Source organism: Capricornis sumatraensis, chromosome 18 (genome assembly GCF_032405125.1).
Source record: "Capricornis sumatraensis isolate serow.1 chromosome 18, serow.2, whole genome shotgun sequence".
Taxonomy (NCBI): Eukaryota; Metazoa; Chordata; class Mammalia; order Artiodactyla; family Bovidae; genus Capricornis; species Capricornis sumatraensis.
In genome coordinates this window covers 44,802,255-44,817,687 of record NC_091086.1, presented here as the reverse complement: position 1 = coordinate 44,817,687, position 15,433 = coordinate 44,802,255, and the positions used below count along the sequence as shown (strand labels likewise).

Below are 15,433 nucleotides of genomic sequence, written 5' to 3'. Positions count from 1 at the left end.
GACCTTTGTTGGCAAAGTAATGTCTCTGCTTTTTAATATGCTGTCTAGGTTGGTCATAACTTACCTTCCAAAGAGTAAACGTCTTTTAATTTCATGGCTGCAATCACCATCTGCAGTGATTTTGGAGCCCCCAAAAATAAAGTCTGACACTGTTTCCACTGTTTCCCCATCTATTTGTCATGAAGTGATGGGACCAGATGCCATGATCTTTGTTTTCTGAAAGTTGAGCTTTAACCCAACTTTTTCACTCTCCTCTCTCACTTTCATCAAGAGGCTTTTTAGTTCTTCATTTTCTGCCATCAGGGTGGTGTCATCTGCATATCGGAGGTTATTGATATTTCTCCTGGCAATCTTGATTCCAGCTTGTGCTTCATCCAGCCCAGCGTTTCTCTTGATGTACTCTGCATAGAAGTTAAATAAGCAGGGTGATAATACACAGCCTTGACGTACTCCTTTTCCCATTTGGAACCAGTCTGTTGTTCCATGTCCAGTTCTAACTGTTGCTTCCTGACCTTCATACAGGTTTCTCAAGAGGCAGGTTAGGTGGTCTGGTATGCCCATCTCTTTCAGAATTTTCTATGGTTTATTGTGATCCACACAGTCAAAGGCTTTGGCATAGACAATAAAGCAGAAATAGATGTTTTTCTGGAACTCTCTTGCTTTTCCCATGATCCAGCAGATGTTGGCAATTTGATCTCAGGTTCCTCTGCTTTTTCTAAAACCAGCTTGAACATCTGGAAGTTCATGGTTCACGTATTGCTGAAGCCTGGCTTGGAGAATTTTGAGCATTACTTTACTAGCGTATGAGATGAGTGCAATTGTGCGGTAGTTTGAGCAGGCTTTGGCATTGCCTTTCTTTGGGATTGGAATGAAAACTGACCTTTTCCAGTCCTGTGGCCACTGCTGAGTTTTCCAAATTTGCTGGCGTATTGAGTGCAGCACTTTCACAGCATCATCTTCCAGGATTTGAAATAGCTCAACTGGAATTTCATCACCTCCACTAGCTGTGTCATAGTGATGCTTTCTAAGGCCCACTTGACTTCACATTCCAGGATGTCTGGCTCTAGGTGAGTGATCACACCATCGTGATTATCTTGGTTGTGAAGTTCTTTTTGTACAGTTCTTCTCTGTATTCTTGCCACCTCTTCTTAATATCTTCTGCTTCTGTTAGGTCCATACCATTTCTGTCCTTTATCGAACTCATCTTTGCATGGAATGTTCCCTTGGTATCTCTAATTTTCTTGAAGAGATCTCTAGTCTTTCCCATTCTGTTGTTTTTCTCTATTTCTTTGCATTGATCGCTGAGGAAGGCTTTCTTATCTCTTTTTGCTATTCTTTGGAACTCTGCATTCAGATGCTTATATCTTTCCTTTTCTCCTTTGCTTTTCACTTCTCTTCTTTTCACAGCTATTTGTAAGGCCTCCCCAGACAGCCATTTTGTTTTTTTGCATTTCTTTTCCATGGCGATTGTCTTAATCCCTGTCTCCCGTACAATGTCACGAACCTCATTCCATAGTTCATCAGGCACTCTATCTATCAGATCTAGGCCCTTAAATCTGTTTCTCACTTCCACTGTATAATCATAAGGGATTTGATTTAGGTCATACCTGAATGGTCTAGTGGTTTTACCCACTTTTTTCAATTTAAGTCTGAATTTGGCAATAAGGAGTTCATGATCTGAGCCACAGTCAGCTCCTGGTCTTGTTTTGCTGACTGTATAGAGCTTCTGCATCTTTGGCTGCAAAGAATATAATCAGTTTGACTTTGGTGTTGACCATCTGGTGATGTCCATGTGTAGAGTATTTTCTTGTGTTGTTGGAAGAGGGTGTTTGCTATGACCAGTGTGTTCTCTTGGCAAAAGTCTATTATCCTTTGCCCTGCTTCATTCCGTATTCCAAGGCCAAATTTGCCTGTTACTCCAGGTGTTTCTTGACTTCCTGCTTTTGCACTCCAGTCCCCTATAATGAAAAGGACATCTTTTGGGGGTGTTAGTTCTAAAAGGTCTTGTAGGTCTTCATAGAACCGTTCAACTTCAGCTTCTTCAGTGTTACTGGTTGGGGCTTAGACTTGGATTACTGTGATACTGAATGGTTTGCCTTGGAAATGAACGGAGATCATTCTCTCGTTTTTGAGATTGCATCCAAGTACTGCATTTTGGACTCTTTTGTTGACCATGATGGCTACTCCATTTCTTCTGAGGGATTCCTGCCCACAGTAGTAGATATAATGGTCATCTGAGTTAAATTCACCCATTCCAGTCCATTTTAGTTTGCTGATTCCTAGAATGTCGACATTCACTCTTGCCATCTCCTGTTTGACTACTTCCAATTTGCCTTGATTCATGGACCTGATATTCCAGGTTCCTATGAAATATTGCTCTTTACAGCATTGGACCTTGCTTCTATCACCAGTCCCATCCACAACTGGGTATTGTTTTTGCTTTGGCTCCATCCCTTCATTTTTTCTGGAGTTATTTCTCCACTGATCTCCAGTAGCATATTGGGCACCTACCGACTTGGGGAATTTCTCTTTCAGTATCCTATCATTTCGTCTTTTCATACTGTTCATGGGGTTCTCAAGGCAAGAATACTGAAGTGGTTTGCCATTCCCTTCTCCAGTGGACCATAGTAATGTTATAAAATTTCCTAGAGTGTACTTCATTAGTCATAATTAATATTAAGCTAACAAATAGGAAAAATATCAAGAATGCCTGTTTATTTATATCTGTTTTCAAAATATTAAAGTAGAGAGGAATAGACAAAGCATATACTTAAAGTATATAAATAACACCACAAGATGATATAAACTAAGTATCAGTTGAGTAGATTAGATCAGACCTATACCAGGGGGCTTCCCTGGTGGCTCAGATAGTAAAGAATCTGCCTGCAATGCAGGAGACCCAGGTTCAATCAGGAAAATCCCCTGGAGAAGGAGATGGCAATCCACTCGGGTATTCTTGCCTAGAAAATCCCATGGATAGAAGAACCTGGTGGGCTACAGTGCATGGGCTCGCAGAGAGCAGACATGACTGAGCGATTAACGCACATACCAGAGGGACCATGGTCATCCAGTCTGAGTGAGGAAAAGAGGTTTTATGTAAATAGTCAGATTTGAGCAGTACCTTGATTAGTAAATAGATTTTCAAGAAGAAAATAGGGGATGAGTCTTCTGTAATTAACCAAGATAGGCATGGATTTCTGTCTTTCCCCTTTAACATTAAGAGTAAGGAGTTATGTGTTCCTTTTCATGTCAGATGAAGCAAAAGGAGTCAGCTTCACATCTTATTTTGCACAAGGTTGACTGCTTTTTAAAAGGACTTTACATGGCCAGATGCTCAACTTCTACAAAAGCACTGTTTAAAAGTCTTCTCCGTTAATAAAAACATATGAGGAGAAAATGAAAAAATAAATAAAAAGATGTCTTTAATGTCCCTACCAACAGTGAGAGGTTGAGATACATATACTTCTGTGTTGGGGAAATTATAGACAAAGATTGTAAGTGAAGTATTGTAAGTAAATCCCAGAAGAAACTATCTACCTCCTACTTGCTACAGGAATTTGTGTGTGTGTGTGTGGGGGGGGGGGGGGGAATACCTTCATGCTTATAGCAGAAGAAAGGAGAGAGCAAGGAAAAGCCTTGAGTGGCTGGAATGGGTGATGTACTGTGAAACACCTATCTACCTAAATATCAGTATCATTCATCCATATCTCCATCCCTCTGTCCATCCATCCAACCATCCTTTATCACATATGTACTGTCAGCATCTATCCATTCACTTATATTACGAAAATTGTGACTCTTTAAAAAGCAGGGACATTACTTTGCCAACAAAGGTCCATCTAGTGAAAGCTATGGTTTTTCCAATAATCATGTATGGATGTGAGAATCGGACTATAAAGAAAGCTGAGCGCCAAAGAACTGATGCTTTTGAACTGAGGCATTAGAGAAGACTCTTGACAGTTCCTTGGACTACAAGGAGATCCAACCAGTCCATCCTAAAGGAAATCAGTCCTGAATATTCATTGGAAGGACAGATGCTGAAGCTGAAACTCTAATATTTTGGCCACCTGATGCGAGGAACTGACTCATTTGAGAAGACCCTGATGCCAGGAATGATTGAAGGTTCGGGGAGAAGGGGACAACAGAGGATGAGGTGGTTGGATGGCATCACTGACTCCATGGACATGAATTTGAGCAAGCTCCAGGAGTTGGTGATGGACAGGGAAGCCTGGTGTACTGCAGTCCATGGGGTCACAAAGAGTGAGACATGACTGAGCAACTGAACTGAACTGAACTGTGACTATTTAGTTTGAATAATTAAAAAAATTACCTGCCCACAAAAGTTTTCTCCATAAAGGAATGAAAAGATCTCTTAAATTCTTCATTACAGTCTTCAGGCAGAAACCAGTTAAAAACTTTGTATGATTTCTCCTCCTCTTTAAAACCTACAAAAACATCAATGGGTTAAACACACTAAATGTGTCACACAACATGTATTAACATTAGCATGATGATACTAACATTTGATTGTATCTTTTGAATTATTTTTATGACGTTTGGTTGCTTTCTCATTCAATCTTGTATGCTGAAAATATTTCTTGAGGACCTTGCAACAATTCAGGAATGCTCTTTAGTTTAAAGTTATGGAAACTTCCATTTAAAGCTTTAAGTGAATGTATCACTGTCTGTCTCATTTTACTGCTGAGAAAACAAAGCTAGTTAGTTTAAGATAATGTGTCAAGGTTGGTTCCAGAGTCTCTGCTCGTTCCGTTTTAGAAAAATTCATCTTCATGATTTAAAGTGATATACCCAAATAGTTTTGTGATTCAGTAATCCTCTGTACTTCTACTTACTAACTTGGTTTCTCCCTCAATTACCCAGGTGTAATCAAAAGTCTGAGTTCGTTTCTGATGTTTGATGCTGGTGGGCTTCCGTCCCTATCTCCATTTCCTGGGCAAACTGGTAAGAAAGGTGCATGCTCCCTCTCATGGCCCTAAGTGGAAGTTTCAAACCATGCAAGTCAGGTCAATGAGGGGTAATCTTCACCACATATCACCACCCCGCCCCCCACAACTCACAATAAAAACTGAAGCTAATCATCCCTCCATACACTGGATGGCCATTTTTCAGGTATTTGGGAACCTGTCCCATTCTTTCAAAAAGGCCTTATTATTTGAGTAATAAATCTTTCATACTCTGTTGATGCTTGCATGCCTACATCAGTCATGACATCTAACCAACTTGTAAGGTTTGGGAACAGATAATGCACAGTTCCACACATTACAGCTTCCATACTCAGTGTTAGTAAAATGACTGACTCTGTCCAAGGATCTACTGGAAAATACTTAGCAGTCATAGATTTGGCTAATATCTTCTGCTCAGTACGTCTTTAAGCAGGCCCTCGCCTATAGTTTGCCTCCTTGTGGCTCAGCTGGTAAAGAATCTGCCTACAATGCAGGAGACCTGAGTTCAATCCCTGAGTTGGGAAGATTCCCTGGAGAAGGGAAAGGCTACCCACTCCAGTATTCTGGTCTAGAGAATTCCATGGACTGTATAGGCCATGGGGTCACAAAGAGTCAGACAGGACTATGTGACTTTCACTTTCACACACTCTCACTGGAAAAGGCACAACACAGCTCTGACTGGTTGCCAATGGATACTTCAACAGCTCTACCACTGGCCACAATCTTTGCTGGCAAAATATTAACCATATCCAACTTCCCCTAGGATCATAGGTATTATATTACATTGAGGATATCTTCCTCCAAGGTGATTTGTTCCACACACTCATTCAAGACAGAAACATTCTCAAAAGCTCACACGAAGGGTTGTGCCATTGCCCCCACACAAAGCTCAAGACCTGGTGAAAGTGAAAGTGTTCAGTCACTCAGCTGCATCCGACTCTTTGCAATTCCATGGACTATACCTCACCAGACTCCTCTGTCCATGGAATTCTCCAGGCAGGAATACTGGAGTGGGTTTCAGTCCCTTCTCCAGGGGATCTTCCTGACCTGGGGATTGAACTCAGGACTCCTGCATTACAGGCAGACTCTTTACTGTCTGTGCCCCCAAGGATGCCCCACCCCACCCCATACCTAAGTTAAATTTCTCAGAAGGATTTGGTTGGTCTAAAACTTTTCTATCACTCACATGGTAAAGAAATAACTAATGATACCACAACATTTCAATGGCTCCAATATCTTTTAGGCCTTTTTACATTCTAGAGACAACATATTTCTAATTTATATGTTTTACTTAAGTTCATGTGTGCTTGAAAATCAGCCCACTTTGGATAGAGGCCCAAATAAGAAAAGCTCTAGGACTTCCCTGATGGTCCAGGGGCTAAGAATCCACCTGCCAATGCAGGGGACACAGGTTTGGTCCCTGGTCCCTGGTCTAGGAAGAGTCCATGTGCCACAGGGCAACTCAGCTGGTGCTTCACAACTACTGAAGCCTGTGTGCCCTAGAGCCAGTGCTCAGCAACAACAGAAGCCACCACAATGAAAAGCCTGCACACTGCAATGAAGAACAGCTCCAGCTTGCTACAACCAGAGAAAGCCCATGTGCAGCTCTAGAATCCATCCAAATTATAATACAATGGCCACTGCAATTAGTGGCCCTCAAAGTTGGCTTTAGCAACCTACTCTCCTGCCTTTAGGAGGGATCTAATCTCCTATGATGACTGTAAAATAGCTTCCTAGGGCTGCTGTAAAATTTACTGCAAACCTAGAGGCAAAAAACAACATTTATTATCTTATAGTATAGAAATCCAAAATGGGCCTTATTGGAGTAAAAGCAAGACATGGGCAGGGTTGCATTCTTTCCGGAGACTTAAGTGGACAATATTTTTCTTGTCTCTTCCAGCTTTCAGTGGCTGCCTGCATTCCCTGGCTCATAGCCTCCTCCCAACTGGCAATTATATCACTCTGACTTTCCCTTCCTCTATCACATTCTTTCTGTTACTCTCTTGTTAATTTCTTTCATTTAGAAGAACTCAAGTAATCACACTGACCCCACCTGGATAGTTCAGGATAATTTCCCCATCTCAAGACCCTTATGTTAATCACATCTGCAAAGTCCCTTTACCATGTAAGGTAGCATATTCACTGGTTCCAAGAATTATAACAGGGATACCTTTAGGGGGACACAGTCTGCCTATTATATTCTGTTCTCTGCACCTCCAAACTCAAGTATATCGCACAAACAAAATGTATTCACCCCATCCCAGCATTCCAAAAAGTCTTAAACTGTTACATCACCAATCCATAGTTCAAAATCTCATCTAAATATCATTAGCTCAAATGTCCCAAATTATAGCATCCAAATAATTTAATAAGTATGGGTGAGAATCAGGGTATGATCCATCCAGAGGTAAAATTTCTATCTGTGGACCTATTAAATTAGGGAATAGGTTTTCTGCTTCCAAGAAACAGTAATGGGACAGATATAAGACATGGGTTACTGATCTTTATTAATCTAGGTGCAACAATTTGGAAGGAAAACATCAATCAGTGGTCATAAGAAATTTTGACATCCAAGTGGGCAAATAGTATTAGATTTCAAGAACTGGAAACAATTTTCAGTTATCTGAAACTCAGCCATGTGAGATTGAAATTCTAACTTCTAATTCTTCACCTTCAGAATTCTTCTTTGTTCTCCATAAAATATCACGAGTTTGCAGCTGAATAGTTTATCAGCTTGTTTCTTCCTCTATGGGAGTTCAAAGGCTTCATTTCATCTCATCCTTTCCCTGTCTCTTTCATCCCAAACTAGCCATGTTTCTTATGGTATAACAATCTCAAGTACCTTGTGGATCTCCTGGTTATGTCATGGGAGTTACCTCCATTAGACAAGAGGCTGCCCCACAGATCTTTAAAAATATCCTCATCTCCACTTTTGGCTTCTGCCAATGTGTCTGAGGGCTTCGTTGATGGCTTAGATGGTAAAGAATCTGCCTGCAATGTGGGAGACCTGGGTTCAATGCCTGGGTTGGGTAGATCCCCTGGAGGAGAGCATGGCAACTCACTTCAGTATTCTTGCCTGGAGAATCCCCAAGGACAGAGGAGCCTGGCGGGCTAGAATCCATGGGGTCACAAAGAGTTGGACATGACTGAGCAACGAAGCACAGCACACAATATGTCTGAAGGGATCCATGAGTCACACACTTCATCTTCAAGAAGCTCTCTGTGAGAATTTTGGAGACAAGATGGTGGAATAGGAGGATGCTGAGCTTACCTCCCATGATAAACACATCAAAGATACATCTACCAGTGGAGCAAGTTTCACTGAAAGCAAACTGAAGACTGGCAGAAAGACTTCTACAGCCTCGGCTGTAAGGGAAGACTACATGGAGCCACGTAGGAAGGAAGGAGAAGCAATTGAGTCAAGACCCACTCCTCTAAACAGGGGACACAGAAGAGGAGTGGGATATCACTTGGAAATCTTCCATGGGGGTGAAGGGCTCCAGTCACATATTGGGCAACCCAAGCCTGGAGTCCAAAGCAGGAAGATGAATCCCATTAGCTAGTTTGAAAACCAGTGGGAATTATCAAAGCTTGTAAGAGATCAAGATTCCTGAAAAGTGAGCATACACACTTACTTACCCCCAGGAACAAAGCAGAGGAAGCAGATGAGCAGAAAATGTGACAATGCTTGGGGACCTGGCTGGTTTTCTGAAACCACCCCAGTGTGCACCCTGGCCCACACTAGGTACCTGTTCCAAACCATCTTGCTCCAGTGCCGTCCTCACTAGAATGAAGGCTGCTATTGTCAAGAAGTACGACAAGCAGAACTTCAAGCAGAACTTAGCGAGAACGAAGCCTCCTCAGACACAGCCCTGCATCTGAACAGAGCAAACCAGCCATTGCTGGCGTGCAGGGAGGCAGTCCTCATTAGCAGATTTTTTTAAATCTGCATTTCCACTAACAGTCTGTCAAGGCAATCTAGGCTTTCTCTTTCATACTCCTCAATATTCTTTAGCCTCCATCAGTAACCCAATTGTGATTGCACACACTGATTGCAGCACATGAATCCGCACATGTGAGTATCAGGGATCTTTGCTTCTTTAGTACCAGTGATGTTATTTTTTTCACTAAAGTTTTTAATAAATAAGAAATATGGGTAAGTGTGTTCAAATTAGGAGTTAGAAAATGGTTCAAATATTTCAATGCACTGAGGTGAGCACCAGGTCAGAAATTTAGATTTAATCATGTATTTTCCTGATTTGGAGATACCTAGCCTAGCTCTACTAATGAAGTGAAGAGTGAAAATGCTGTCTCAAAGCCTCAGGGATGCCCATGATTAGGGAATATTGAAAGAAATCCTAGACATTTAAACCTGAAACCTAAGAATGAAACTGAATGGATCCATAAACTCCTTAAATTGTTTGTAGACTTTAATGCACATATGTTTATTAAAAGGGTAGAATATAATTCAGTAGTTTCCCAAAGTTCGTGCAAAACTTATTTTTAATCTAAAATTTTGATTTAAATTAAATTAAAAAGAAATAAAAATAACGATGGAAAGGACTTCTGCTTTTGTGATTACATGGAAGGGCATTTAGACTATCTGTAGTCAGGCTCTGTCATAGGTGTCCCCTTCAACGTCTCACCTAGACTCTTTAAATAGCTTTTACCACTCTCTCCCTTTTGATTTTAGATCTCATACCAGTCATTCTCCATAGAGGAGTCAGGTAAATTTTCTAAAAATACATATCTTAACTCTGTAGCTCCCAAGTGTTTCACAAGTTTGAAGATCAAGGTCAAAAAATATTTTAAAAAATACATTTTGGTTTAAATTAATTTAAATTTTTAATTAGGTTAAATTATAATTTTTAAAATTAAGTATTAATACATTACACCTATTTCATCAGATCTGCTGTCAAAAAAAGGTGCAAAAGGATATACATATAAAAGATGTTCACTGAAAAATATAGAACTTAATCTAGAAAGTGATTAAAGTGGATTTAGATAGGGACTCAGATATTTGTACACCAAAGTTCATGGCAGCATTATTCACATATCCAAAAGGTAAAAACAACAGACATATCCATCAATAGATGAACAGACAGACAAAATATGGTATAGACATTCCATGGAATGTCATTCAACCTTAAAAAAGAACAAAATACTGATACAGACTCCAACATGAGTGAACCTAAAAGACATTATGCTAAGTGAAATATACAAGATACAAAAGGACAATATTGAGTGATTTCACCTATACCAGGTATCTAGAATAGTCAAATTATTAGAGAAGTGAAGTGGGAATGTTTACCAGGGGCTGGGGAAATGGGTAATGAACACTTATTTTTAATTGGTACAGAGTTCTAGTTTGTGATGATAACAAATTTTTGGAGGTGGATGGCAGAGACAGTTGCACAACCAGGAATGTACTGATGTCACTAAATCTCACTAACGTCACTAAAGTCTACACAAAAATAGTTACAGTGGTCAATTTCATGTTCTGTATATTTATCACAATTAAAAAAAGAAATTTCAACAGAAAAAGAATTATTTTAATACAGTTTGAACAATTGCAAAGCCTGAAGTCACCTTCTAAGTTTTATCATTTCTCATGATTTTGTTCTTTAGTGATTCCACTTAATACTGGATTTTCTGTTTTTAAATCAAGTCTGAGCAATACTTTAGATTGAGCAATTCAGAGTTTAAAGTCCTAAATCCACCCAACACTGTTATTAACCTGTCATGTAACTGCGAGAGAACCACTGAAGTTCTCAGGGTTGCTATTCCCTTTTCTGTTGACAGACAGGAGTTGCTAAAATGTAGGAGCTCATTAGAGCTAAATTCTTTGGATGTAGGCCTCTTCTGTGTCAACATGCACAAATTCATGGGCAGTCACTGATTCTCAAGAAAACAAGATCACCTTAACGGTAGAGTCTGATCTTAGCTGCATAAATAAGGAACCCCTTGAGAAAGCTTCCTTAAATTTCAGATAAGTCATCTATGCCATAGAAAAAGAAAAGTGATCTTTACCTATTAGAAATCTTGTATGTCGGTAACACATTTGTTCAACAGGTTTTCAAGCCAAGTTATAAAGTGATATCAAAAAGTCTACAAACAATAAATGCTGGAGAGGGTGCAGAGAAAAAGGAACCCTCTTACACTGTTGGTGGGAATGCAAACTAGTACAGCCACTATGGAGAACAGTATGGAGATTCCTTAAAAAACTGGAAATAGAACTGCCATACAACCCAGCAATCCCACTGCTGGGCATACATACCAAGGAAACCAGAATTGAAAGAGACACGTATACCCCAATGTTCATCACAGCACTGCTTACAAAAGCCAGGATGTGGAAGCAACCTAGATGTCCATCAGCAGATGAATGGATAAGAAAAACTGTGGTACATATACACAATGGAATATTACTCAGCTATTAAAATGAATTTATTTGAATCAGTTCTAATGAGGTGGATGAAACAGGAGCCTATTATACAGAGCAAAGTAAGTTAGAAAGAAAAACATGAATACAATATATTAACACATATATATGGAATTTAGAAAGATGGTTATGATGACCCTATACGGGAGACAGCGAAAGAGACACAGATGTAAAGAACAGACTTTTGGACTCTGTGGGAGAAGGCGAGGGTGGGATGATCTGAGAGAATAGCACTGAAACATGTATATTATCATATGTGAAACAGATCACCAGTCCAGGTTCGATGTATGAGACAGGGTGCTCAGAGCTGGTGCACTGGGATGACCCAGAGGGATGGGATAGGGAGGGAGGTGGGAGAGGGGTTCAGGATTGGGAACACATGTACACCCATGGCTTATTTATGTCAATGTATGGCAAAAACCACCACAATATTGTAAAGTAATTAACCTCCAATTTTTTAAAAAAGTAGTATTTACCAACATGGTTTGTAGGAATGTGTAGAGGGTTTGCTTGAGATGCAGAAGTCAGGTAAGGGAGGAGAGGGCTTCCCAGGTGGTGCTAGTGGTAAAGAACCTGCCTGCCAATGCAGGAGATAAAAGAGATGTGGGTTCCATCCCTAGATCGGAAAGATCCCATAAAGTAGGAAATGGCAACCCATTCCAGTATTCTTACCTGGAGGATCCCATAGACAGAGAAGCCTGACAGGCTATAGTCCATGGAGTCACAAAGAATCAGGCACAACTGAAGTGACTTAACACAAGGGAAGAGAACATAAGATCACAGAACATGGAGTTTCATGCTCATGCTAAGTTGCTTCAGTCGCGTCTGACGCTTTGCTACCCCATGGACTGAAGCCCGCCAGGCTCCTCTGACCATGGACTTTTCCAGGCAAGAATATTGGCGTGGTTTGTCATTTCCTACTCCAGGGGATCGTCCCAACCTAGGAATCGAACCCACATCTCTTATATCTCCTGCATCGTCAGGCAGGTTGTTTACCACTGAGCCATCTGGGAAGCCCATACAGAATCCTGGTGAACAGAGCCAAGAAGCTTTCCTATAACTTACATAGACACACATACACACACACACACACACACACACACACACATACACACACACACACACACACGCGCGTGCGCTTTTCCTTCTTTTAATCCAATTAGATTTAAAGAAACTATCTGAAAAGCCCTTCTATGCAAAAAGCATTAGTTTCTTTCCAGGAATATAGGAAATCAAGGATTAGTGGGGAAAATTTTTTTTTAATAATTAATGGGGAAAGGTACCTGGTAGCAATAAATTTCCCCTTTGGAGAAGCATGGTGACATTATGACCATGATCTTGAAGAATCTGAGAGATCTGATTCATCAGTAGAAAATGACTTCCACCTAGGAACAAAGCGCAAGTTCATTTTTATAACAATGAGAGTGGAGATTCTACAATTGATGGGCTGAGAAATCCAGGAGGGGAGGGGTAGGGAAGCAGAGAGGTGATTGGGAGTGGAGGAAATGAGTGCCATCAGTCAGCCTCTCCATCTCATTCTGAGTATGTCCAACTCACCCCCAACCCCTTTCCCCCCCACCCCCTAGAACCTGCTGGCCCAGCTACTTGACAAGTGGCAAACCTCCATCAAAGATTTCCTCTTGTGACTCTGGTCTCCATGTCAGTGTGATAAGCTTCTCAGTGCTTAGGTCCTAAGGAGTTCCTGATCTTAAGGTACACATTGCCTTTTAGCCAGGGGCGTAGGAAGACACCGTATCCTGAAAAAATGGCTGCACTGGTAGAAATTTTGGCACAGTGCCATGCACGTGAGTGTGAAGAGTTCCTAATGGACGATCCATCAGAACTATTTCTGGGATTCTTCTCTTTGGAAATGTATGCTGGAGTAGGAGTGAGAACTGTGGGAGCTTGAATGTGAGTCCAGGAAGCAACCACTGCAGCAGAGGGATGTGCAGCCATCAGTTAGAGTCAAAGTGCTTGAGATTCTAATATAATTAGCAGGAAGTTTCTCAGTGGAGGCCTAAATGTTTCACACCCATCAGGACTTGGGGGTGGACTTGTGGGACAACTGTGGGATGGCCTGCAGAATCTTATATGCATGAGAGACTGGAACACTATCTATCCAAGGACAGTCTTGGTATCCTAAGGAAAGAGAAGCTTAATCCCTGGGAGAAGTTGGAGCTCCATCACACTAAGTTCTTCTCTTAGAACCTGCACCAACACAAGGATGCTGCTTGAATCTAAGGGTCTCAGCAGTAGAGAAAGCCAATCAGAAGAGGAGTTAGTGGCCAATGGCAAATATTTGGAGACTAAGGTTAGAAGGACATGGTGCTAGAGAAATAGTGTGTACCTATTTCTCAATTTTTTTAAAACACCAACTTGCACAGTCTGACATAACAGGAAATGATAAGTACAAATCTCCCACATGTCTTGCCCATGTGTTAATCCCTAGACCTGGGAGAAAGGGCAAGATGAAGGGCAACCACACACGCATCCATTCATGGAGGGTCCTGGGGAGCCCCAGTGCATTCTGAGCTACCAGCCCCTCACAAACCACACCAGCTCCCTCCCAGAGTCCGAGGCTAGGAAAGAGTGTACTCTTGGGGGGGGGTGAGAAAGCTGTCTTGCATTATCATTACAAACAACCAATAAGAAAAAAGATTTCAAATAGAGACAAAGAGCGATTTTTAAAACTCCCCACTGAAAAATGAGTGACAGTGGAAGCTTGAAGAAGTTGGTCTCGGGGATAGGAACTCCTGAGTAAATATCTGGTATGTTCCATTAGGGGCTTCTGTTTGCTCTTGCAGTAGATGCCTCACTTTCCTGACCCTTAATTTCCTGCTCAGGAAAACCTAGCGGGAACTCAATTAGAATTTATGGTTCTTCCCAGCTCAAAGATTTTCAGTGAAATAAGAGAGCCCACTGTGGGTTAAAATGAAGTCTTAGGGAACCTCCATCTGTGATTACCCCTGTATCCTGATATATTCCTCTGGGTAAAGCACTCAACTCTTCTAATTATCATTGTAATATCTTCCCTGCTCCACTCTGGCTCTCATGCAGGCTCAGAAAATTCTTAATATTACTGCTGCCCTCAGGGACCCCTTTCCTTCCCTCTCTACACCCTCCCCCCACCCGACACACACACGCCCACCTCCCTGCAAACCACTAGTTAGCCACAGTCCTTACTGTGTGCCCTCCAGATGTTTAGCGAGAGCCTCTGAATTTCCAGCTCACCCCCTGGAGGAGGCAGCCCAGGGCCTCCTGCACTGGGGTGGATCTCAAACTTCTAGTCCCAGCCCCACGCCTGACCCACATGGATGGCTCCTACCTCTTCATCAGCCAGCCAGGGTAAAAAACATGCCTCGGACTGGAAAAACACACGACTCTCTCACCAAGGGCTGTTTGCCTGTCTCTGGATCTTCAGTCAAGCACTTACCCACCAGGGACACAGTTAGGATTTTGGCAGCCTCTGAGAACAGGATCCCAGGCAGTAGAAATCCAAACAGAAGCAGCGCCTGCTGCCCTGCCATCCTGGCTCCTGTAGAGGCTACAGAGCTGAGCCCTGTGCCCTCGCACACAGACCCGGAGTACACGCAGGCAGGGAAGGAAAGGTGCTGGCTGGGAGCTTGGTGAGAGATGAGGTATCCCCTTGTCTTCCTTTCTGTTGGTCACCTCTTGCTCTCTGGCCCCTCCTCCCTCTGTGAGTAAACCACTAGCCTGTCCTCACCCTCCCTAACCTTGGCCAGCAGAAGGAGGGGTTAGTGAGCTAATCCAGTGCTGTCCACATCATCTCCACCCTCCCTGCCAGGAAAACACTCCAAACCAGTAATGGTCGGGACATTTAGAGAGTGAGTGGATGACAGCTCCACCTCCAAGTTACTTGGATCCACCTGTCTTATGGACCCTTCCCCCAGACTTTTGGTACCCCACCTAATGGTTCTAATTACTTCATACTGCCCATATCCAGGGCTTCCCTGATAGCTCAGTTGGTTAAAAAAAAAAAAAAATCCACCTACAATGCAGGAGACCCCAG

General features: G+C 41.9%; 1 protein-coding gene across 4 annotated transcripts in view; it reads right to left on the bottom strand.

Annotated features, from left to right (window-relative positions):
* The window catches only part of LOC138094543 (UDP-glucuronosyltransferase 3A1), a 39,110-nt gene extending 24,104 nt beyond the window's left edge, over nt 1–15,006 (bottom strand). For 2 of the 4 annotated variants that reach the window (XM_068990628.1, XM_068990627.1), the window contains exons 1-3: nt 14,837–15,006; nt 12,687–12,788; nt 4,331–4,445 (exon numbers count right to left, since the gene is read on the bottom strand). In XM_068990628.1, coding sequence (XP_068846729.1) covers nt 4,331–4,445; nt 12,687–12,788; nt 14,837–14,930 — 311 coding nt within the window. In that variant the 5' untranslated portion in view covers nt 14,931–15,006. Of the gene's footprint in view, nt 1–4,330; nt 4,446–4,521; nt 4,617–12,686; nt 12,789–14,836 lie in introns of those variants that run through there. The other 2 variants (XM_068990629.1, XM_068990630.1) reach the window with 2 other exon arrangements.
* Nucleotides 15,007–15,433: the final 427 nt, after the last annotated feature.